Here is a 24,639-nt window from a genome sequence, read left to right on the forward strand (position 1 = left end):
TTTCTTCTTATTTTTCTCCTTGTTTCGAAGAGTATATGTGTATATATATGTATGTATGTTTATATATACGAGGGCAATACAAATGGTAGAAGAGTGACTGAACTGCAAGGGCGACGACCACACGTAGGAATTCGCGCTTTCCAACGCGTCGAAGCGCCTGTTAGAACAGGCTGATCCTTTCTTCTTTCTCTCGTTCCTTAAGACGGCGGCATCCCTTCGTCTCCGTCTTTATTTTTCATCTTCTTTGCACACTCGCTTTGCCTCGAGCCGCCTTTGTTCTCTCGTACTTTTCGATTAACGAGAGAGAGAGAGAGAGAGAGAGAGAGAGAGAGAGAGAGAGAGAACGAGGATGACTCGTACGCCGTGCGAGGAAGACACGCCGTATCCCGCATGAACAGCGGATAGAGATAGATACCGAGGGAATGAGAAAGAGAGAGAGAGAGAGTGAGAAGAGGGGGTGGGAGGATTGGTTGACGTCGTGCATTCCAAATAATTAGGACGATAAATCCGGCCGAAACCGGCGAGCCGCGTTCGCTCGCACTTACGATCCATTCCGGCAGAAGTCGACGCTCGTGAAAGCATCTTCTGCAAATGCTTTTACACTGGCGACGCGTGCGATGGATCTTTCTCTCTTATTCTTTCTATTTGAAGGAAGAAGGAGAACACAGAAAAGGGTAGCGAGAAAAAGAGAAGGAGGGAGAAAGAGCATCATAGCCGGGACAAGTTGGTTTGTCGTAAAACGTACGGCAGAATGCACTCTGACACACAGGCTCCTCTTACATAGACCCATACGCGCGGGCATACATATATACACGTTTGCCGCATCACGTAGGTATAAGGGACTTACACAGAGATGAACACACAACACTCGGTCGTTCGATCTCGCAGTGGCTGACTCCTCGGCGCAGCGCGCGCTGCATTCCCTCGCGGTGCATTGACTTTGCCTCCCCTCCTACTCCCTGACCGTCGACCCCCGTTCCCTCCCCCTTACCCTCCCCTTCCAGCACCACCGCCGCCGCCGCCCCAACCGTCTCCCGGCACAACAACAACATTCCTTCTCTCTAGAGTCCCTTCATGGCACAGAGACCCCGCTACCAGACTCTGCCCTTTCTCTTTCTCCTCCTCTTACCCCTTCCTCCTCATCCTCATCCTCATCCTCATCCTCATCCTTCTCCCTCATCTTCTCTCTTTCTTCTCCTTTTTCCATCCTCCTTCCACCTCTCTTCTTCGAGTCTTCGAAGGAGTCGACCGCGTTATGCCGTTCCACGAGAAACCGCTTAGCCGCGAATCGCGCATGCCATCGTCCTCATGGCCATCGACTCTCGAGCCTACGCTCACGCCAAAGCTCGTTGTTGCTTCTTCTTCTTCGTCATCGTCTTCTTGGTCTTCTTCGTCTTCTTCTCCTTCTCCCTTTCCCTCTTTTTTCTTTTTCGTCCCAAGTATCACGAGAACGCGTTTACCCAAGGAAAAATTAGGCGGCTCGATAGATTCGAGGAAGATTTCCCACCACGTTATATATCCATCGTACTTTTAGTATCCCCCGTGGTATTTGAAGGTAGAGAAAAGGTGTCTAGCAGCGTTGAGTCTAAGGTAAGATTTAAAGGAGCGCTGCGGGAGACGCCGGTGTTGTACTTAAAGGGTAATATAAATCTCTTTGATTTGCGACCGTGAGCACGACATTAGAAACTACCACATGTCACGGATGGATCGCTTCACGAGATGCTGCTGCCGGTCGCGGCAACCGATGCGAACCGGGCAATAAAAGGGCAAGGTTGATTCTCCTTTTTTGGATATTTTCTAAGAACGGAAAGCGAGAACGGGCGCGACTTTTCCGTCTTTTCTTTTCTCTCTCTCTCTCTCTCTCTCTCTTTCTTTCTTTCTTTCTCTTAATCGTCGTTTCTCTTATTCTCTATGTGTAAATTGTAGATTACACCGCGACTCGATCGATCTCGTGCATCTACCCAAGCGCCCTTAATGTTACTTCGATACTTTGCAAATTGTTAGCCTTAATTACGGGACGACGGTATGGACCGATATGAGAGAATTAATGACCGTTATATTATGGTTAGTGCTGTTAGTAGAATTAGTTTATTAGAAGGCGGCGGAGTGTCGTATCGTATGAACTTCCGCCAAACTTCGACGCGGAAAACTCGCTATCGAGAAAGTAACGCGCCGCGCGCGACGACGTAATAACGAGTTACACGCTCTTTAACTATAATCTCGTTGTCTTCGCCGCAGAAAACGAGCACCTTAATAACGAATACCACAACCTCGTGATAATTTTCCCCGCTCTGCTCTTCTTCTTCTTCCACTCTTCTCTCTCTCTCTCTCTCTCTCTCTCTATCTCCATCTCTATCTCTCTCTCTGTCTCTCTCTATTTCCCTCTCACTAACATCTGCGTTCTAAATATTACGAGAGTCTCGATTACTACGTACGGGTGAGCATCACTAATTACAGTTCTTAATCAAAGGTGGATAATTTGTACGTTGTTAACAGTCATTAAAGAGGAGTTCGGCGTGGAAAGGCGCGTAACTTAATTGAAAGACAAATCGTCTCTCTCTCTCTCTCTCTCTCATACACTTTATTACCTCATACCTCATAGGATCGTCAAACTCTTCTTCGTCGTTCCATGTTTATATTTTCTGAGTGAATATTCACGCATAAAATTTATCTAACTAAAACTTCTTAACGACGAATACGGCGATAAATTGTTGGAAAAAACAAACACGTATGTGCACGCGATATTTATCATGATATCGTGCGATATTGAAGTCCATTAAAGATTTTCAATTGAAGTAAAGATTTCAGGATGGGTGGCCGGCATATGAAAGAAGAAAATCTATCGAGAAATTTATAAGATGGCTCTCGTCTACCGAAATATTTGTCCCAATAATAAAGGGGTTGAAGAGAGTTTTGGTGCTCCTCTTTCATTTTCCCTCACAGTCATTAACGTCACGATCCCTTCCTTTCTCTAAACGCGCTTCCTTTCAGCACCAGGAACGGTTTCTCGAAAGACGGTTCAACGTTCCATTGTCATTGAAAAGCGTGAAACCATAAAGCAATCGGAAGACTAAGCGCTAATCTCTCTGCCTTATTCGGCATCCACCTTAACCATAATCGCGATTATTTGCAATAGTTTTGTTTTTTTAGCGCCTAAACGGATTCGAAAGTTGACTGTGAAAATTACTATTCTACTTTCTCTCTTTCTCTCTCTTTCTTTTTATCTTTCGAATTTCTCAACGGCAACGATTTCGAATTCGATTTATTGATTTTTTTCGCACGCAAGATGATTGATTTTTCTCTCTCTTTTTCTCTTTCTCCTCTTTTCTCTTCGGAAATTATGCCAAATCGTCGACGAAAACCTTTTCTTCCTTCCTTTGTCCAAATCCTGCTGCCCTAGTTCCTGATAAATCCTCGTACAATCGACCGAAATATGTCACACGTATACGTCGATTTTCTCTCTCTCTCTCTCTCTCTCTCTCTCTCTCTCTCTCTCTTTCTCTTTCTCTTCATTCGTTATGCGAGACAAATCGTTCGAAATCGTTTAACTAATCGGGTTTTTCGACCCTAGGATCGACGTAATATCGATCGTCGTTCATAGGTACTAGATATTAAAGCCGATTATCGACTACGGTTCTTTAAGCGTAGATACGACAGATGCTTAGATGGATTTCACCCAGCAGCAATTTTTCTCGACAGTTCGTTGTTTCTCTATTTATCTGTCTCATCCCTTTCTAGTTCATCTCTTTATATTTCCCTCGTTAATAACATGCACCTGGAAAGAGATCATGTCAACCTTCTTTAAATCGCGTTGAACATTGTCGAATTTTTATTTTACGTTCCTTTGTTCGCGTTAAACATCGTCGTTAAATTTTGGAAACACTCACGGAATATAAATAAAAATTTATTTGATAATTCGCTTTTTTTTTTTTTTTTTTTTTTTTTTTTTTTTTTCTTTGTAAATCATTCAAAAAGAAAAGGATGAAATGATGATGCAAAGGTGTATAAGTAAATCGATATGGAATAGAAAAAGGCGTGTGAAAGAGATTTCGTGGAAAGTACCGTACGTAGAAGCCTTGTATATGACCGCGAATTTCGATGGAGAAGTGGGGACTCTCCTTCTTTCAATCGGTCTTCCCCTTCGTATATAGAAAGACCATCGTTGAGGATGAGAAGAAGGGCAAGGCCCTACCTTTTGAGGTCATGGGAACGTGTCTTGTCTGGCGGAAAGTACTTTTCGTCGTCCTAAGAAAAATCGAAGAGAGAGAGAGAGAGAGAGAGAGAGAGAGAGAGAGAGAGAGAGAGAGAGAGAGAGAGAGAGTCAGACAGACAGAGAGGAGCTTCTATTTACCTAGAAAAAGAGATGCGGATCTTTCTTAAATCTTGAACGAAATGAAAGCATTTCAAACGATCCGAATATTGACTACTCATAATTCGAAATGAAGGAAGATAAATTTATTCGTTTCCGGTAAATCGAACAAGAATAGATTGATATTTTCGAACGAAATTCAGATCTTTCCTAGTCGAACTGATTAATTTCAGCTGATTTATATTCATTATTCTATCTTAACTTAGTTAATGTACGTAATGTACGGTGTTAAATAAAAATAGTTTTGACGAATTTTCTTCGATGACAATTTGTTTCTTCGAATAATAGCATATAATTCGGTACTTTAAAAAAAATAACATCATAAAAAATAGCACTTTAAAAAGAATCACGTTTGTGGTATTTGACTATGATATATTTGGTCGAGTATCTAATCACATCAAGGATATTTTTCTATTCTTTTGTATTTTTTCTTTTTTTTTTTTTGTTTTTTGTTTTTTCTATTTTTTTTTTTTTTCGAAGATCTTTTATATGTCGTTTTCTAAGTTATAAATATATCAAAATTTGTATATCGATATGTATGTGCATTTTATCTACCAATAACAGGTTTATGCCTACAACTAGAGAGGAAGACCAAAATTGGCGAATCTCTATCTTGAGAAAACTTGATTAAACTCGAGTATGAAATTTCGCGGAGAACGAAGCCACACGGTGCGCCTTCATATCTTGTACCACTTACGCAAGTAACGTGAATGTCTTTGATGAGGAAGTCCTTGTCTATATGTTTAGATGCTGAATATACACATGAAATTGTTAACATGCGTGCTAATAGTTCGTACACGAGGATCTTGTAAACTAGTTTTTGTTGTATTATATAGTCAGAAAAGCCCCTTTAATAGTTTGACGAGTATCGATCGTTTTGTAAATATATCGTGATACTAATATACCTAATAGAATAATATTACTAAGATATTTAAATATGTATTCATTAAAAAATTATATGACTTTAAAAAAGTTCTAACAATCAACGTTCAAGTTTTTAATAAATGATACATAATAAAAGAGAATGCCCGAAGTGAGAAGTTGTTGTTGAAAAAAAAAAGAAGGGCAAAAAAAAGAAGAAGAAGAAAAAAAGAAAAGAATAGAAGAAAAAATCGATCGATCCCAAGGGCGTTATCGATCTTTATTAAAATTCGCAGATCAATTTCTTATGCATTCTCAATCAAGTTCTCATAATATTTAATTCGAGTTCGAAGAGTGTCGCAAAGGGAACAAACGGTAAGAAAAGGGAGTAGGGACTTTGGACTCGTTAGCGCGCGGGAGGGCCGAGGATGTAGGGATAGGAACGCGTAGAAGAAGACGGTCGGCCGGTGGCGGCCATGTTTTCGCCGGCACGGTAGGCGTTCACGGGCGGTACCGAGACTCAGCTCGTTCTCCAACGACTTTGGAGAACGGCCTCCCCCACCCCCAGACATCCTCCGGGACTCTGGTAGGGCAGGGTACCCCGCCAGTGGCGTCTCGTTCGACGTCGTCTCTCTATCCCCTCTTCTCTTACCTTCCCCTCCGACTCTTCTCCTTCGGCTACGTTCGGCCTATTTCGGTTATCCTCGTGGCATATAGCGTGCCTCGAGAGTGGAGAGAAGCTTTACGCCTAGTACATAGCCGCCACGCGGTAAGGGGAAGTCATTTTAAAGCAAAGGAGGGCTGAGTGGGCCGTGATCGAACCGCACGTATCTTCTTCGTCTTCCTCTCTTCTTACAACTTCCTACCTACCCCTCTTCTTCTCTTTCCTCTTTTCGAACTCGCCGCCTCCATGGCTGCTCTTGCCTTGCTACTCGCTCAAGACGTTCGACCCTTATCCGTTTTCTTTTTCTATTTCTTTTTCTTTTTCATTCTTTTTTTTTTCTTTTTTTCTTTTATCCTTTTTTCCTTTTTTTTTCTTTCTTCTTTTCTTTTTTTCTTTTTCCTCTTTTTTCTTTTTTTTTTTTTTCGTTTTCTCTTTTCTTTCATCCCCCACTCCCGTACTTTTTAATACCCCGAGTATCTTAAACACGTCCGAACCTGATTTTCTCTCCTAATATTTATCATTCGAAAATTGTTCTACGAGCAACGCGAGTTCGTATAGGAAAAATGTAATCACGTTACTCGTGTCGCTCAAAAGATAGAAGCGGGTACGTGGCAAAGCGTAAATTCGTTTCACCCTCGTCGATGTTAAACGATGAAAAATCTCTCTCGGTAAATCCACATTTTCTCGGCTCATTCCTTATGCATTGTCGTGCGCAAGGATGCACGCGGTAATATAAGGACGTCGGGAAGCGTGAATAATCGTCGATCGCACGTTGCGTGTCTTATAAATCAAATCGCATCGACGACGACGACGACGACGACGATGTATTCGCATGCATTATATCAGACACTCGACTTTTACGGAACGATCAATTGCGTAAACGCATGCGAAATTATAATATACCAGGTCGTTCGTGAGATTCTGCAAAAATTGATGTATAACTTCCGTCAGTTGATTGATCCTTTATCATTTTTTCCTTTGATCCTTTCGATGTTGTACGGTACGACTATAATCGACTGTAATTTGAGATCCCTTTTTAAATGTCGAAAATTCTCGTTTAACAAGTTTTGTTTTCTTTTCTGTTACAGACAGATGGTCGGTCGTATTTTGGTAGAAATCTTTCGATCAGCTGCCAACACCGAAACCAAGCTCCCAGTTGAAGAATACATGAAATACGTCCATCAGATAAGCGATGATCCAGGTAAACGAACTTAATCAACGCTTGAATTTTCTTTTTCTTTTTCTTTTTCTTTTTTTTCTTCCTCTTTTTTTTCTTCGCACTATCGCGTCAATGTAAGAAATCTTTTCGTTTGCTCGAGATAAAATAAATTTAAATCTGTTGTTTGAATAAGACGAAGAAGAATGAGCCATAATCAGATTGTTTAAAAGATATTCGATTAATTCTGTTTGATAAAAAAAGGAATTATAAATTTCAATTTATTTTCTCAGAACCCAAGGATAAATATTCTTATCAAAATGATTTACTTTTCAAGCTTTGATGTTGCCTGTAATTATTGCATTGGCATGAATGTTTTCAAATAATTGAAGGATTGGACACGATCAATTCTGAGCCAAATCCTTCGATACGTACATATATCGTGCGCGTTTTGATATGATCATATTAACATTTAAAATAAACATTTATTTACTTTATATTTTCTTCATTTTTCTTTATATATATATATATATATATATATATATATATATATTTTTTTTTTAATTATTTCATTTCACAAATCAGTAAGTTGAGTAAACAACTTCTCTGTACATTTCACTTTGATCATTCTATCCATTATGATTACACGAATAGTTAATATCCTGGCCATTCGTTTTTTCGGCTAATAGACTGGCTTATTTGGACGAAAATAGAAGAAGATTTGAGAAATAGCGATCAAGTCGTGAGCAAGCAAGCGGTATGTCTACCGACAGACAGCATGGGGGGCGTTTTTGAAAGAAGACAGAACGCGTGTCGTTGAACGTTGGACGGTTAAATGACGGGAAAGAAAGAGAGACAGAGAGAGAGAGAGAGAGAGAGAGAGAGAGAGAGAGAGAGAGAGAGAGAGAGAGAGAGACAGAGAAAGAGAGGAGAACGGAAAAGAGGAGCATGCGGGAGGTGATGACGGATTAGTCCTGCTTCCGGTAAGGCGCGTGCCCTTCCGGAATGTCATGGGATGACCCCACGTATTTTCGACGCATCACACACATGCTATTTCTATGATTATCTCCCTCCTGTTCCACCTACGCTTTTTTCTTTTTTTAACTTTTTCGCTCGTTCAAAAATTATCAACACGCTTTTATATATAAATACTCATAGAACGGCCGCGTTTTCTTTTTTTCTTTTCTATTCTCTCTTTTTCTTTTTTTTTTTTTACTGTCCTCTTTAGAATGGGAGAATGAACGAAACTGGCAGATAGATAAAATTACAAAAGAAAAAAGAAGATAGAGGTAGGTACGTTCCGAGCTCGGGGTCATTTTTAAATTGCAATGTTAAAACGAAATGCAAATGGTGCTTGCTTTGAATTTGCCATCCGACAAAACGAAAAACTTCATTTTGCATTTCTTTCTCTTGATGCACTCGAAAACAAAGTATACGGCCGATTATTGTGTTAACCATAAAAGGAAAATGTAGGGAAAATGCTCTTCGTGAATACGAAATCGTCCACGTAATTATGTTTGGCTTGCCTCCAGTTGTCTGGTAAGCATAAGAGCGAGGGTAAGTCTAACTCATAGGACTTCGTCCTGAATAAAAAAAAAAAGAGTCTTTCTTCTTGCTCGCAGGTAAGAAAAAATAAAAAATAAAAAAAATGACACATAATCTTTTTAGATCTTATTTTTTTACATAATCTTTTAAATGTATCTCGAAACTTTATTATTGAATCGTTTTCCCCTCGTACAATATCAATACGTGCAAATGAAATAATTTCATATGAAACGTTTCGAAAAAGATATTTTTCTTAAAACAATTACGAAACAGTTGCTCCTGTTTCGTCGTATTAAAAAAGCACGTTTTTAATGTCAACATTAGAATCACGGCCATTAAACGTTCTTTTTTCGTAATTCTATATAAAAACTGTTTATAACACGGTAGATTTCATCTCGTAGTATATTAGCACGTTCAAGAGTTCATTTATGAACGGACGATATCCAGACTTTCGTAAAGGGGAAAGTAAAAGAGTAAATCGTAAGAGTTTTAATAGAGCGAATGAATTAGGATATAGAGAGACGTTTTAGACAGACAGACAGACAGACAGAGAGAGAGAGAAAGAGAGAAAGAGTCAGATGTTGTTTTTGAGGAAATCTTCTGCTCAGGAAGGAAGAAATTCGATGGGCCCTCCCTCGTTGTCGTAAAAATGCAACGAGCACCCGTTGACAAACGGTGCATCCTGGTGCAAGGGGCCCGGTGGTTTCGACCCTCGTATTCCTTCTCTCCTTTTTCTATTTTTAGACGCGATCTATGAAACATCTTGCCCGTAACACGTGCCACCACCGGTGTTTCTACGTTAGGGAATAAGAACGAAGGGTCGCGACATCCCACGATTCAGGAAACGGGGCACGCGACACGCGTTTTCTTTTTTCTTCTTCTTTTTCTTTTTCTTCTTCTACCATGTTTTCGATGAGTTTACGTATTTTTGGAATTTCGAAAGAAAACGGACTGAAAAGCCGATTGTCATTACGATCCAATTTTTCATCTTTTTTTTTCTTCTCGTTATCGTTTTAACAAAAGACAATGTTATCTCTTGATCGATAGATTTCATTGTATTATAGCGATCTATAGCAATCTGGTTAATTAACAAATACAATATCGAAACGTAGACAACAGACTGACGAAAACAGACAAACATTATAAACTACGACGATTAAAATGATTTTCACAGCTATCAACCTTAATTTCTTATCTTTTTTCTTTTCAACTATTAGTAAGGATTAAATTTATCATCGCAATTTAATTGTATTCTCTACGTGTTAAATTATATTCTTTATTAAAGTCAATTCGTGGGTAATCATTATTCCGTACGTTCAATTAACCAAACGATTTTATATTTTCTCTCGGAAGAAAGTATTCCTTTTGTCGAGCTTATCAATATTTAAATAAAAAATCAAAGTACCGGGAAAACGAAAGGTCAAGAAGAAAAGAAAAGAAAAAAGAAAGAGAGAGAGAGAGAGAGAGAGAAAAGGAAGTACAAACGAAGAAGCTTTTAACGATGGAATTTAAACGTTACACAGAGTTTCTCGTACTGTTTTTTTTTAAAGACAGATTCCTGAAGGACCCCGCCGGGATATTTTCGGTAGGATCTAGAGAAGGGACAAGGATAAGGTAGGCGGAGAAGAAGATAAGACCCTCGAAGTGATTAATGAACGAAGCTGTGTACGAGTGTATCAGAAAATAAGAAATAAAGATGATAGGAGAAAAAAAAAATCTCGAGCGTGGAATAAGATGAGAAAATCATGAGAAATGGATAAAATAGGAGGAGGAGGTGGAGGAGGAGGAAATTATTAGGACTATTGTGTACGTGCTGAGAGGATGAGACGTACGAATTCCGCGCGCTATATATTCCTAAAACTCATTGATCTTTTTCATATATTTCTTAAAAACATTTTCAAAATTCCTAAACAGCTATGCTCTAACCTTAAAATCCATTTCAAACCATATCCTTCCACCCTCATTCCCGTTTTTCTCCCACTACTCACCATGAGGCCCTTTAGTTCTAGGGTCCATACTACGCAGTAGTAGTTTTATCCCCACCACTTTGAAAAGCTTTTCAAGGGTAGATATATTTTTCCCGGAAGCCAAACTTTACCTTCAGTCGCGCCTATGCTTTTTGATCGTGAACATTTGGCTCTTCCTCCTCCTCCTCCTCGTCTTGCTTTTTTTATTTTTCTTCGTTTTCTCTATTAATTTTGAGTTCAAAGAGAGTTCAAATATTTTCCGCCATGCGTTATAATAGTGTCTTTTGATATTTCGAAATATATTCGTAACAATTTTTACAAGATAATATACGACGATGAAGTGTGTCACGATGCAACGAGTGATGTTCAGAAACGAAATTAATTCCCTAATTATGGATATAATCTTTTTCGTTGATTCTATAAATGGTGAGCATACAATTATATTTTCGTAACTTATTCGTACTTGAAGATGATAACATAATTGTTACATCTTCAATCTATTTGATTATTAACTCGATCAAGGAAGTTTTAGGATAATCTTGACGCCTACGTGTGACTTAAATAATAATAATAATAATAATAATAATAATAATAATAATAAAAAGAAAAAAGAAAAAATCTACGATCATTCTGTCCCATGCAATATCACGTACTTACTCGTAAACTTTCTTCCTCTCTGATTGTAGCAAACGATAGTAACTGATGGTAACTAGAGGTGAAGTTTCGTATAAAGTTTTACACAATGCTCATTTTCGCGGTACGAATTCTCCAGGCATTATCCTCCTCCGCAATAATTGCAGCAGCGCAGTTAGTCCATCTGGACCGCTTGACCACTACGTTGACGGAGAGTGAAGAAGAGAAAGAGAACAAGTATGTTCGCTAATGGTCGGCTGCGAATTTTCTCCTTTTATGAAGGTCTCTCGCTTAAAGCTGGCCCTCTCGGAAAGGTGCGAGTTTTCCTAATCGGTAGAAGCGCCAGTTTACCGACTTCTTTTTCGTGCACCCTTATGTCCACTTTTCGCCATTCAGGTATTTCGTTGTAAAAGGGACCTCGACCTGGAACCACTAAGGTTGAGAGACGTCATCGAAGAATAGCCTCTCGTTTTTCTCTTTCTCTCTTTTTCTTCTATCCTTTCTTTCTTTTTTCTTTTTTTTTTGTTTCCTACGTCTTTTACTTCGTGTTTTTTGTTGAACTCGTCGAGTGTTTCTCGTGTTTGACCATAAAGACCTACAAGAAAAAGATTTTGTTTTCTGCTATGTCAATAACTATGAATAATATAGATCTGCAATTGTCGGCTTTTTGGATCATTCGATCAAATGATTTTGAAAAGACAGTTGATACCTCGTTCTTCTTTCTGCTCTCGATTTTTCCTAATTTCCATTTCGCGTTTTATTTTTCTAATTTCATTCATTTTCTTCTCAACTCGATCGTCGTCATAATGATCTATTGTACAAAATATAGGGAAGATATTAAGCTAAATCATGCGCGAAGTTATTGTCATAAAGGATAGTCATATCTATGATCGTCAGGTTGACATTGTATTTGTACGAAACATATGTTTTACGGATAAAGTAGTGATAGTGCGACTCCATGGAATTACCACGTCGTGTTAACCACAAAACTTGTAATTTGGATCTCGTTTGCGAGCGTGGTAATAATCGAAACTCCCTTGATTATTACTATTCCCCCGCTTCTAAATGAGATAGTTCGTTTACGACTTTATAGATCTTTTTTCATTGATATATTTACTATTCATGTAAAGCCTATTAGAAACCGTACAAATGGACTATTATCTTTTAATTATCTCAAGAACTAATTTTCTTTCAGAGCCTCCTATTCGTTCGGACTTGGTGGAACAATTGCCATACGTTGCCATGATCTGCCAGGATACTCCTCATCTATTTGGCGATGTTCTCCACAATCACATCCTTGGTATTATCAGAAAATACCTTCTAGATATGGACAATCAAGTGAGTAAAGATTTTCAATCGAACGTACGTGACATTCTTCCCCATGCTATTACCCTGTTTCTTCTATTCTTCCCCGACGTTCGGAGAAACCCGCGAAAGATCGAGGCACTTAAGCTATCGCTGTTCTTCACCTTGCAGGTACGACAATCGGCGCAAGAGGCCTTATTAGCTTTGATCAAACGCGGCCTGTTAGACACGAAGACTATTGAGACCGAAATCTGCCCGATAGTAGAGAGCTTATCCCGCATGACCGTCGACTACTTGAATTCAGGCATTTCTGTAAGTTTCCATCTCACTGTTCCTTTCCTTGACTCCCAAACCACAGAGCACCCATTTTGTCATTCCTTCTTATCTCGTGTCATCCATTTATCCGTGCCTGTCGCGTCGTCGTTTCGTTATTTTTTCTTTTCTTTTTTTTTCTTTTCTTTTTTTTTTTTTTTTTCTTTTTTTTTCGAGCAAACACGAGCACTTGAGAACGAGAATGGCGTTAACAAGGAAACGTATTTATTACAAAAAGTTCAACGATAGAACGAGTTAGTAAATAACCAGAAAGAGAAACAGAGAGAGAGAGAGAGAGAGAGAGAGAGAGAGAGAGAGAGAGAGAGAGCACCGAGAGAACGAAACGATTTATGCTCTTCTTTAGTCTCCTTCTCAAGTACTCGCCTCCGAGTAAATTCTTTTAACATTACCACCGATCCAAGCCTGCGCCCCACATTATATCTCTTCGGCGGATTCCGCCTGAAAGACATGGGTAGTGAGATGTTCTCACGCAATCGCGTCTCACTACCTTGTCTTTCATGTGGCGTTCGTTGAACCCCTTCAACCTCTTCAACCTCGTCGACACGAGAATCGGAGCACGTACCCTACATTTTCTTTCCCCCCTTGAGTATTTTTCTCTTTTTTCAAAGTTTCGTTGAACGCGAAATTTTTCATGCGACCCATCGCCAATATAACATTTGTTATTAGTCTCCTACGACGCGAAGGAGTAGTGACGGGATTTGTTGGAAAAGAGAGAGAGAGAGAGAGAGAGAGAGAGAGAGAGAGAGAAAGAGAGAGAGAAAGAGAGAGAGAAAGAAAGAGAGAAAGAGAGAGAATGTGTGAGGAAGATGGAAGGAGGAGATAGACCATTAGAGAAGTAAAGCACGGCGAGCACGATCCTCGATCGATAGGGGCATGCTTTTACCATCAAAGTTGGTTTGTCATAGAGATCAACTATCACAGCCAGCTTTGATGAGCAAAATTGTGTCCGTCCTCAACACTGTTTAAACGAGAGCGAGAGGTTGAGTGAGAGAAAGAAGAACAAGAGTGAATGAATGAGTGATTGAATGAGTGAGTGTATGAGTCAGTCAGAGAGAGTGAGAGAGAGAGTGTGTGTGTGTGTGTGTGCGTGCGTGCGGGTATGTGTGTGTGTGTGTGTGTGTGAGTGATGGAGAGAATGTTGACGCAAAACAAGCGTGTTGTTTCAAAGAATCAAGAACAAAGGAAGAAAAAAAGAAAGAAGATACGAGAGAAAGGAAGAGGAACGGATGATCGAGTACACGAGATCGAAGAAATCTAATGAAGAAGAGGAAGAGCTGCTGGGAGCAACGAATGGCGGATAAAAAGGTACTAAGAGCAAAGCGAAAGTTTAAGAACCTTTTGCGGTCCGATAAATCAAATTGGCTGTGGAATGTTGCGAGTCATATCACAGCCATTTTGATGACCTTGGCCCGCAGAACCGATCGTCAAGGGATCCTCCAGAATAATATTGCTTTTTTCATGCCGGTCGCGTGTTCCCTCCCCTTTAACCGTTTTACCAAAGATGATTGCTTTTCAGATACGAATCACGCTCGGCGATCGTGTATCAACATCGGGGAAAAAATCGAGCGAGCAAGCCAGATTATTATGTTGGAGACAAAAGGAAACACGATCCAATCGTCAAATTGGCTGTGACGTGTAGCCTTTTCTTTTGATTTCATATCACAGCCATTTTTGATGTTTGGATCGATGTTTTTTCGCATCGTTGGGCCCGCACGTTCCTCGACCTCCTTCCTCCTACGCGCCCAAGGAAGAGAAAGACTAACTCAGATAGCAAAAAAGAAAAGAAAAAAAGAAAAAAAAGAGGGAGAATACGAAAGAATGAGAGGAAGAGGGAGAAAAAAAGAAAGATAAAGGGAGGCAGCCTCCTTCTTCGTTCACGAAGAAAACTCCAAGAAGATCGGACTCCAACTGATCCCAAACTTTTTTTCATAGAAGACTGAAATTCCTAGAGCTAAAAAGTTCTCGCGTTCGCGTCGCTCACAAAGTGGTTGTTGTATGCTAATGAAACTTCATATCACAGCCAGCTTTGATGAGGGCTGCGACTCGATTTTCCATCGAAGAAATCAAACTCGACAGGATTTCAAGATTCAACGTTCTTTCAATGTGTATTGTATGCTGTAAGATTCCTTTCAAATGATGTAATCAAAGGTTTTCTTTTTTCTTTCTCTTTTTTTTTATTTTTTTTTTTTTTATTTTTTTTTTTTATTTTTTTTTGATCTATGCATTCAAATTTTTTCAGTTTTATAGACAACAACAGACCGATCGACTGTTCCTCCCGTCAGAGTGGTTGTGATGTGGTTTCTCTTTACGCTCTCATATCACAGCCAGCTTTGATGAGCGGGACGGAACGATATGAACCTTCGAGAAGATGCGTGTATAATGTTTAATTTCTTCTTCGTATTTTTTTTTTTTTTTTTTTTTTTTTTTTTTTTTGTTAATTTATATTTTGTATTTCTTTGTTGTATCTTAAATGTAATCTCTCGTACTTGATGATGTATTACTATTTTTTAATTTTGTATATTCAATAATAACATGTGAACGTACGATTTATTTGAGTTTTACATATATAAAAAAAAAATATACGGTTAAACCTTTCACAATTCATTTATTCCCGAGTTAATGATGATTTTTTCCTAGTACCCCCTTAAGCATTATATCGCATTTTGTGTCGGCCCACAGCTCATGAGTAAAATGGCACTGCTTATTGGTAAAGAGCTCACAGAAAAGGTCTTCTTGGACAGATACATCGCTCTTTGTGGAGATAATATCATCCACGTAAGAAGGATGTGCGTGGTACATTTTGGGGAAATGTGTGTCGCGGTAGGAAGGAAAGCTCTTCTTTATAAATTGGTAAATACAATGTTAAAGGAGAGAACAAAAGTTTTATATTGGAAAACAATGTAATAATTTTTTTATCTCTTAATAATGTTATATTTCAGTTTCCAATATTTGTCCAATTATGCCTGGACAACGTTTGGGGAGTTAGGAAAGCTTGCGTCGACGTAATGATGCCAGTTTCCTGTTGCGTCACATATCCATATCGTCGAATACTATTGGCTGATATTTTAGCAACGCATCTCAACGATGACTCCAAGTGGGTACGAGCGAGCGCATTTCAAATTCTTGGTCCTTTCATATCTACTTTTGCAAAACAATTCACTAATGTGACCTATAATCAAGATGGCGAATTTGTTTTCACCAATCAGCAAGACGATAATTTCAGGTGAATTTAGTTTACTTATTGATATAGAATATTAATATATTACAATTATAATAATGATGATAACAAGAACAAGAACAACAACAGCAAAATAATATAATAATGATTATAGTATCGATAAGAATAACAGTATCGAACGAGATTTTACATCGGGCATACGATACTCGTATGAAGGAATTTTTCCGACTAAGTGTGCGATACGGAATCAAACGTTGGATTCGGAAGATTACGACATTAGAGATGTACTCGATATCGGTTGTCTGATGGAAGTGTACGAGCATACTCAAAAAAACTATATGTCCAATCTTCCCCTGAGAGCGCACAAAACGAAGGTACGGAACATTGAATAAATTAAATATCAATGGCAAAAGCATTGTTAATAATCGCATTTAATGATTTTATCATCGCAGACGCAAAAAAAGCAAGCGACGGAAAACGAACAAAATGATCCGGACGATACCGAAAAATTTAATACGTTTCTATATTATTACATACCACCGGAAATACCTCTTGATGATCCCTTAGTCCAAGCCGCTCAAAAGTCCTCGGAAACGAATAAGTCGACTAATGAAAATGCGCAAGATAAAAAGGATGATCCTACCAAGGGGAGCAATTTGACGATATCAAAGAAAAAAGACGAAAGTACGGCAAAATGTAGCATTAACGTTGATAATCGAAAAATTGATAACAAAAAGCAACAGAAAGAGGAAGAGGACGATGAAGATGATAATAGTCGTTCATCGATATGGGCCGATGACAGCGCCGAGACCATAGATATATCCAATTTATCTCTGGACAAAAGTAATTTAAATGCGTCCCTATTTCTCAGGAAACACGAATCTAAAAATAATAAGCAAGACATCGTACCTCAAGATCTAGTTGATTATTTTGTATCCATGGCTGAGCCAGAGCTATGCGAGGAAGGAGAAATTTCGTATCACTGTGCCTTCAGTTTTCCCGCGGTCACGTTGACATTAGGAAAAGAGAATTGGCCTTATTTAAAGAAAGCGTATCAATCATTGGCGGGTGCGAAACAATGGAAGGTCAGGCGTACTTTAGCCTCTAGCATTCATGAAATAGCCATAATATTGGGCGAAGAACTTACTGCCACTGATCTCGTGCCTATATATGACGGCTTTATTAAGGATCTTGATGAAGTTAGAATCGGTGTTTTGAAACACCTAGCGACATTTCTTAAAATACTCAAGCCTAATTATCGTTGGCACTATTTACCGAGGTTGCATAATTTTCTTGTCACGGATAACGAATGGAACTGGAGGTTTAGAAAGGAATTGGCCACCCAATTACTCGAGGTTGTTACTCTTTTTAATGCCAACGACGTGGCGCAATACATCGCACCGTTGTCTCTTAAATTACTCATTGATAAAGTTGCCGCTGTCAGACAAGTTGCGCTTACACTGGTAACTGATCACATTCTTTATCATATTTACATAAATTAATATCTTGTATATTACCGTTACCAATACTATTTTCATTCTTGTAGGTTACTCGAATAATCTCTCATCTTTCTAACGATGAACCTCTTGCCACGGCACTTATACAGGAACTCAGAGATACAATTGCGATTAATACAAGTAAGTGGGTTCGTAGGCAAACCTACGCTCTTCTCTGCGCACAACTGATTGCTGGCAATGCGATTAGCGGAGAGAAATTCGCCAAGGAAATGTTACCGAGTCTACTAAATCTTTCTTGGGATAAAGTTCCAAACGTAAGACTGGCCGTAGCTAGGACATTATCGCAGAATGTAATTGCTATGGGTAGTAAGTGTATATCGTATTGCATTATAATCTGACACATAACGAAAATATATATATATATATATATATATATATATATATATATATATGTATGCATGTATGTATGTATGTTATGTATATGTATGTGTATATATATATATATATATGTGTGTATATATCATAATTTATTATATAATTATATGTATTAAAATTATTTTAATTTTTTACTTTGTTCATTTTTTTAGTAGACTGGTTAGGTTACGATCATGCAGAAAACGTAGAGAGAAGACTTAAGCAAATGCGCTTAGATATCGATCGAGACGTCAGAATCTTGGCGGGAAGAGAAGAGCATCTCGTGTCGGATGTACAAACGGAACAGGCTAGAAATATAGTATTTTAATATTTTATGATCTCTGTGGATAAATATCCTTTTCATTATATCGAGGATAAAAACAAAACTTTTATGTCACACCGTTGATTGCACGTGCATCGGTTCTTCCACGCAATATCCTTCGATCATAGGAATTATTACGACAGGAGAACTTGAAGTATAAATTGAAGATAAATTGAATAGTCGAAATGTTACAAGTATTTATGATTCAACGAAGAAAAACATAATGAAAAAAAAAGACATATGGGTTGTCACGCTGTCCACAATCTGAGAACCGTGTAGTATGCCACTGAGAAGAGAATTAAAGGAAACGTATGAATGAAGAAACAATTTGTGATGAATGTGTGTAGAGCGCGCGAGAAGAATGCATGCGTTAAATATTGTGATCATTTTTTACGTGTAAGTGGCCACTCGGATAAGGCAAATATTAATAATTGAAAAATAGCACGCCGTCAAGACTTTTTATAGTTTTTTTGCTAAAAGGTATATACCTTTGGTTGTGCGAATCTTAGGCAGAACTACGAGTGAAATACACTCATGGTCATATTTTATTTTATGTTATTCTATTCTTTGTTTTAATTGATCGCTTCGAAGCAACTTTTTAATACATCTTTTCCACACCCCCTCTCACCCCTCCCCCCCCTTTTGTTTTGCTTGGGAAAGAACTTTGCAAAGGAAGTTTTATATCCATGAGCGCGAATACGTCCCCCGATTTATTTAAAAATTTTACACGTTATCGAAGAGAAACGCCTACGTCGGGAAATAAAAAAAAAAAAAAAGGAAAAAAGAAAAAAAGAAAATATTCGCGCTACCGACGATAAATCTTTCTAACGTACAATGTTCTAAATAAGCCGTAATCGCGTGACTTTACCGCGAAGATACGCTGAATAATATACGAGCGAACAATTCAGTAATAAACTATTCGTCGCTGCGCGATATATTTCATATATACGTTACGAGTTTGTATAGAACCGTTTAGATTAGAAAGATGTCAAATGTGTCCACGAGAATTTTTGGAAATCCTCGCACTGCGCCAAAATTTTTGGGGAATAGAAAATTCTTGCGCAGTAATTTTTGTCTAAGGCCAACTTTTAAAACCGATACCACGATAAGAATAGTTCATAAGTCACGGACGATTAAATTGTTGGATAGTGTATAAATAGTGTACGATACGAATATTTTAAGGAAGTACGAAACGGATAGCGGGCTTAGGATGAAATAACTGAAATTTTTAATTTAAAACAAATTGTATAGTGTTACGAAGTTGAATATGCGGACGTCGATAGTTTTACTGGATATATTAGATGATTTAAATCGAACTTGCAATGCCCAAAAAATATTTTACATCTACTATGGAAGAAAATCAAACGTTCACGTATCATTGGTTTCACGAAGGCGAAGAACGATTATAAGCTACAGTAATTATCCTGTATGCAACGAATACAGTCGTTAATTGTGAATATTTGTGAGAAAAGGAGAATGGTATTGTTTAAAATATTCTGTATAATATATTGTGTGTGTATTTCATAATAAGACAAAGAAATATACTTGAAGCGATTTGTTACACAATCATAAGACAATAACTTAACTCTTATCACCCGCTGTTGTTACAGCTTTCCTTTTTTTTTTTCTTTTTTTTTTTTTAATCCTCTATTTTTTGGAATAATAAAATACAAACTTTATTGCTTACCATATACAACGATCCCTTAAAACGATCTAAAGATATATAAACCACTCGTTATGGAGGAACGACGATTAGAAGAACGAATCACTGTGACAATCATTTTGAAAAAAAATCTAAAATATCCCGAGAAACTTTCCAGGTGGACAGGCCGGCATTTGGCATGCCTTTTCTTCCATTTCAGTTTCAACTGTACTACAATCGCGTAAACAATGTCTCCATCTGATCTGTCGACCTTTACCGCAACTGACGCTACAACTGCTCCAACCCGTCCATCTGCCCCATTTACGACGCGATTTTCGTTTAATTCGATTTTTACGAATCATTCTCTTCGTCAACGAATCCGTTCGATCGTTTAATAAATTCATCCTTTCAGTTCCTGATTCTTCCTTTTTCGTAACCTTATCGAAACTAGCGTTTCTATCATCTAGAGTTTTCAAGGCCACATTAAGATCACCTATTCGTACGCATTCATCCACTAATTTTGGTGTTTCCAAAACAACCTCTTCCTCGATCGTGGCATTATTATGAGGAACTTCGATCTCACGTGACTCCAGCTTCTTCTTCTTCATCTTCATTATCTTCTCTCCTTTATTTTCTCTTTCGTTTTCATAGCTCAGATAACTTTGTAACTCGTTCACCTTCGAAGATAACTTCGATACCGTTAATTTGCCAATCCAAAATAAGTGTGTACTTAAGTACTTACTTTGGTAACCAGCTTCTCCGCGAGTTCTTTGATCTCCTCGATGGATTTCACTGCTCTATCGCCACGTGGTTTCTCAAACAGTGACTGATTAGTTTCTGATAACATTGACAAAGATGACAACGTTGATTCAAGAACATTTGGGTATTTCGGTATCGTTAAATTGTCATTTTCATTTCTCTTTAATCGAGTCCTTAATGATATATCTCTTTCCTCAATCCCTTTACTTTTATTTAAGCTTCTTTTATCTCGCGCATTATCATTTACAGATGATACGTCTATCTTTTCCTCTATCAATGTTTCTTCAGTTCGTTCGTTCTCACCCTCGCGAGAGGATCTTTCATAATCAGAAATCTTTCTTCTTCGAACTATATCAATTTCCGATCCATCGTCAATAGAATCCTTCTTTTTTATTTTAGATTCGACTTGATAATCGTCGACAATTTTAGGTAAATCTAAATTTCTAATCGTATGAATCTTTTGTTGCTTGCCTTTCGAAAGGGACGTTGTTTTTAATGAGTTCGAGATACGTTTGCCGGTTGCTTTAGAGGAAATACCTTTCCTCTTATCTGTCCTACCAACGTGTTTCCCTAATTTTCTTTTTTTCCCGTGAAGAACTCTACGTATCTTATTTTTGTCAGACTTTCTTTTCTTTTCAGATCTCTTTTTATAAACTCCAATATTTTTTAACATTGAATCGTTTGGCTTCAAAGTTTGCGAAATATTAGCTTCGAGATTAAAGATTGTTCCGACTTTTTTTTCAATGTCGTTACAATGAATTTTTGGTTCCATCGAATCGGTAATATAATTGTCGAGGTAACGATTTGTTTCAGTAACTTGCGAATTGAAAAATGTTCCATTAGAATTAGAAGATACGTTTCGATAATTGGAAGTATTGTAATAATCATTAGAACTTTTCGATAATTTAATGTACCTTTTTCTCAATGATCGATATTCAGCGTTTGAAGATTTTCGTGGAAAAGAATCGGCTAGATCTACGAAATAATTACTTTTCAAACGTATCAATGGCTGATTTTTGTCCGACTTGACAAACTTAAAATCGGTTCTTTTTACTCGAATGTGCGTGTCGTTCGACGATTCCTCCAAATCCGAATGCTTATCGATGTCGTCGAAAAGCTTAGGTTTTTCAAGATCTAATAATGTCTTTTCTTTAACAGATTGTTTTATATCGAAAAACGAAGTCATCGAAGTAGTCATCGTCTTTTCGGTAGCATTCACGTTTGAGGATAACTTCTTACCATACAAAATAGAATTCGATGTTAAATCGTTATGATTTTCGTTCGAAATAAGATGCTGCTGATAATGATGTAATAAATTGAAGGCTCTCTTTTGACGTCTTTTACTTTCCACTATCGTAAGTACTGAAATTACGATAAACGGAATCCAGATCCATTTGTAACAACACAATTTCACCATAACACAATAGCCTAATAACATCGATTTCTACAGCATTTTAGATCGAATTTAATTTAATATAATGGCAAATTTTTATAATACCTCAATGTGTTACTTATAAATCTACTCGTACGACGAGTCATGATACAAGTGACAATCTTACTCGGTTATAAAAATCGATATCTCTTGACGATGTGAATATAGTAGGATATATATATATATATATACATACATATATATATATATATAAGAAATTTTTTTAAAGTAGAAATTAGTTTAATTGTAAAAGGAAAAAGTTTTTGATTTACGATATGATTTTGAATTTACCGCGCAATATCAGTCAATTCATAGGTCGTCCTATAATGTACGAGCATTTTCCATACCACGTGACCACTGTCTGCTTCCTGTCGACTCGATTAGCGATTGGCATTCAAAACACTTACCGATTATAACATTTTCCAATATCTTCATTCGCATCGCATCGTAGAAAATAGAATTTGGACTTTGATCCTTTGGTAAGTTTTCCAATTTTTGCTGTACATACGCATAGGGAAAATGATTCTAAAAAATTGAAGTATTCGTCACGAGGTTGGAGGGGGAAATCATAACCTCTACATGGAAACTCTCTATTGGAGATTATCAAAATGGCGTGTTACGGTAGTTGAACGAGTAGTTGGGATCATATTTTGATGTCGTATAGTGCTAAATTCTTCGTTGTCAAAATTCTTATATGTAGAAAATTCAATTCTTCTGTCGCGAGAATTATTGAGGTAAAAAAGGAAAAGGAATATTATGACACTATTTTCGCGGATCTCATCGTAGGTAGTTTTGTTTCATCTCGTATTGCAAGGTACAAACTCGATAATGCAGGAAATCCTTCTGGCAGCATTCTCCGTGATATCGAGTCTACTGATCGTATTTGGCCTCGTATTATTGGGTAAGGATAAATGAGCAAGAAACGCAAGGAGGATATAATTATTAATATAAACAAGCTGCTGATCTTAATTTTAATAAATTATGCAAATCTCTGAATTTAATGAATAGGTAACCTACATCATCACGTGTTGTACGGAAAAATAATGCAATGTTATTGTTTCCATTAGATATTAGATAATTTAAATAAAATTGATCGTAATAACTATTGTATTTATAATTTTTATAGGCTGGTACTTAGTTTGGAAGTTCTTCCTTTCACGATTCCGATTTGTTCGTGAATTACTTGGTGGAATGAGCGAGTCTTCATCGGTCAATGATTTGAAGAATGGTCGATCTCGTATAAAGAAAGTTCGTCGTGATTAAGTTCTACATTGTGTTCCATTGTAAAAGAATTGGCTTGTGAAAAAAAGAAAAAAAGAAAAAAAAAAAAGAAAAAGGAAAAATACATCTACAAGAAAAGTATTAATCAGGATTATCTAATCTGGAATCGCATTCAAAGAGAAAACATCAAAATGTCTATAAATATACGCTGTGCAAACACGGATGATTTATTGAACATACAACATTGCAATTTGCAATGTTTACCTGAAAATTATCAAATGAAATATTACCTATATCATGCTTTATCTTGGCCACAATTAAGTTACGTAGCAGAAGATGAAAAAGGAAGGATAGTGGGATATGTTCTGGCCAAGATGGAAGAAGATTGTGAAGATAATCCACATGGACATATAACCAGTTTAGCTGTGAAACGATCTCACAGAAGGCTTGGTATTGCACAAAAACTTATGAATCAAGCTTCCAGAGCAATGGTGGAGTGCTTTGGTGCAAATTATGTTTCATTACATGTACGTAGAAGCAATCGAGCGGCTTTAAATCTTTACATAAGCAGTTTAAATTTTGAGATCTCCGAAGTCGAGCCGAAATATTATGCTGATGGTGAAGATGCGTATGCCATGAAGCGTGATCTTAAATTTTTCCATTTGGAAAAAGAAGAAGTATTTAAAGATGCTTATACGGACATTCATTCAGGGAGATGCTGCGATCATTCATAGTTGGATTGGAATATTTATATATGCTTGTATATAAATTGATCATCGAACAAATTGTGGTGTATTACGTTAACATTAACACCATAGTATTTTGTGTCATTTTCAATCAAGAATCACACATGGAAAACAAAAACAAAACAAAAAAAAAAAAGAAAAAACGAAAATGTTGAATGGTTTATTTTAACCGACTGAATGTTCTACCAATGTGTCATGGAGAAAATTAAAAGGAAAAAAAAAAAAAAAGATATGAAAAATGTCGTTGCAAATGTTTTATATATTATCATGAAGATATTTGTTAGTGATTAAACGTGGGAATTGAAGGCGTTATCGAATTGATTCTACATTCTATGGTGCATATTTGATTAATAGTTTGTAACAGAAAAGAAAAATATTGCCTGTAATTACTTTAAATACAATGTACTTGAAACATGTAATTTTTAATATGCAAAGTATCTCAGGAAATATAAATTTTCTCTTTAAACGTTAGGTATTATTGTTATAGTTCATCTTTATTTTATAACCAAAATTAATTGGGGGGGGGGGGGGAAGGGGAGGTAAAAAGAAATCAAGCGGGAACTAATATCTTATTCAACTTTTCTTTTTTCTTTTTTTTTTTTCTTTCTTTTCTTTTTTTCTTTCTTTTTTTCCAG

The 24,639-nt window shown here is 37.4% G+C and overlaps 3 protein-coding genes across 8 annotated transcripts in view; 2 read left to right on the plus strand and 1 right to left on the minus strand.

Moving 5' to 3' along the window:
- Positions 1 to 19,770, plus strand: part of LOC124426695 (serine/threonine-protein phosphatase 4 regulatory subunit 1-like) — a 145,963-nt gene extending 126,193 nt beyond the window's left edge. For 5 of the 6 annotated variants that reach the window (XM_046968724.1, XM_046968741.1, XM_046968770.1 and 2 more), the window contains 9 exons: positions 6,983 to 7,095; positions 12,391 to 12,533; positions 12,672 to 12,812; positions 15,513 to 15,683; positions 15,773 to 16,056; positions 16,166 to 16,385; positions 16,464 to 17,474; positions 17,558 to 17,834; positions 18,056 to 19,770. In XM_046968724.1, coding sequence (XP_046824680.1) covers positions 6,983 to 7,095; positions 12,391 to 12,533; positions 12,672 to 12,812; positions 15,513 to 15,683; positions 15,773 to 16,056; positions 16,166 to 16,385; positions 16,464 to 17,474; positions 17,558 to 17,834; positions 18,056 to 18,210 — 2,515 coding nt within the window. In that variant the 3' untranslated portion in view covers positions 18,211 to 19,770. The remainder of the gene's footprint in view (positions 1 to 6,982; positions 7,096 to 12,390; positions 12,534 to 12,671; positions 12,813 to 15,512; positions 15,684 to 15,772; positions 16,057 to 16,165; positions 16,386 to 16,463; positions 17,475 to 17,557; positions 17,835 to 18,055) is intronic. The other variant, XM_046968733.1, reaches the window with a different exon arrangement.
- A 125-nt stretch (positions 19,771 to 19,895) lies between these two features.
- LOC124426729 (coiled-coil domain-containing protein 175-like) lies at positions 19,896 to 22,135 on the minus strand. The gene is made up of 2 exons (XM_046968794.1): positions 20,589 to 22,135; positions 19,896 to 20,523 (listed from the first exon to the last, which is right to left on the minus strand). The coding sequence occupies exons 1-2, from the start codon at positions 22,041 to 22,043 to the stop codon at positions 19,999 to 20,001; spliced, it is 1,980 nt and encodes a 659-aa protein (XP_046824750.1). The 5' UTR covers positions 22,044 to 22,135; the 3' UTR covers positions 19,896 to 19,998.
- A 1,164-nt stretch (positions 22,136 to 23,299) lies between these two features.
- On the plus strand, positions 23,300 to 24,475 carry LOC124431574 (N-alpha-acetyltransferase 11). Its single transcript, XM_046979673.1, has one exon. The coding sequence runs from the start codon at positions 23,450 to 23,452 to the stop codon at positions 23,990 to 23,992; it is 543 nt and encodes a 180-aa protein (XP_046835629.1). The 5' UTR covers positions 23,300 to 23,449; the 3' UTR covers positions 23,993 to 24,475.
- The last annotated feature ends 164 nt before the right edge of the window (positions 24,476 to 24,639 follow it).

This window comes from Vespa crabro, chromosome 1 (assembly GCF_910589235.1).
Source record: "Vespa crabro chromosome 1, iyVesCrab1.2, whole genome shotgun sequence".
Taxonomy (NCBI): domain Eukaryota; kingdom Metazoa; phylum Arthropoda; class Insecta; order Hymenoptera; family Vespidae; genus Vespa; species Vespa crabro.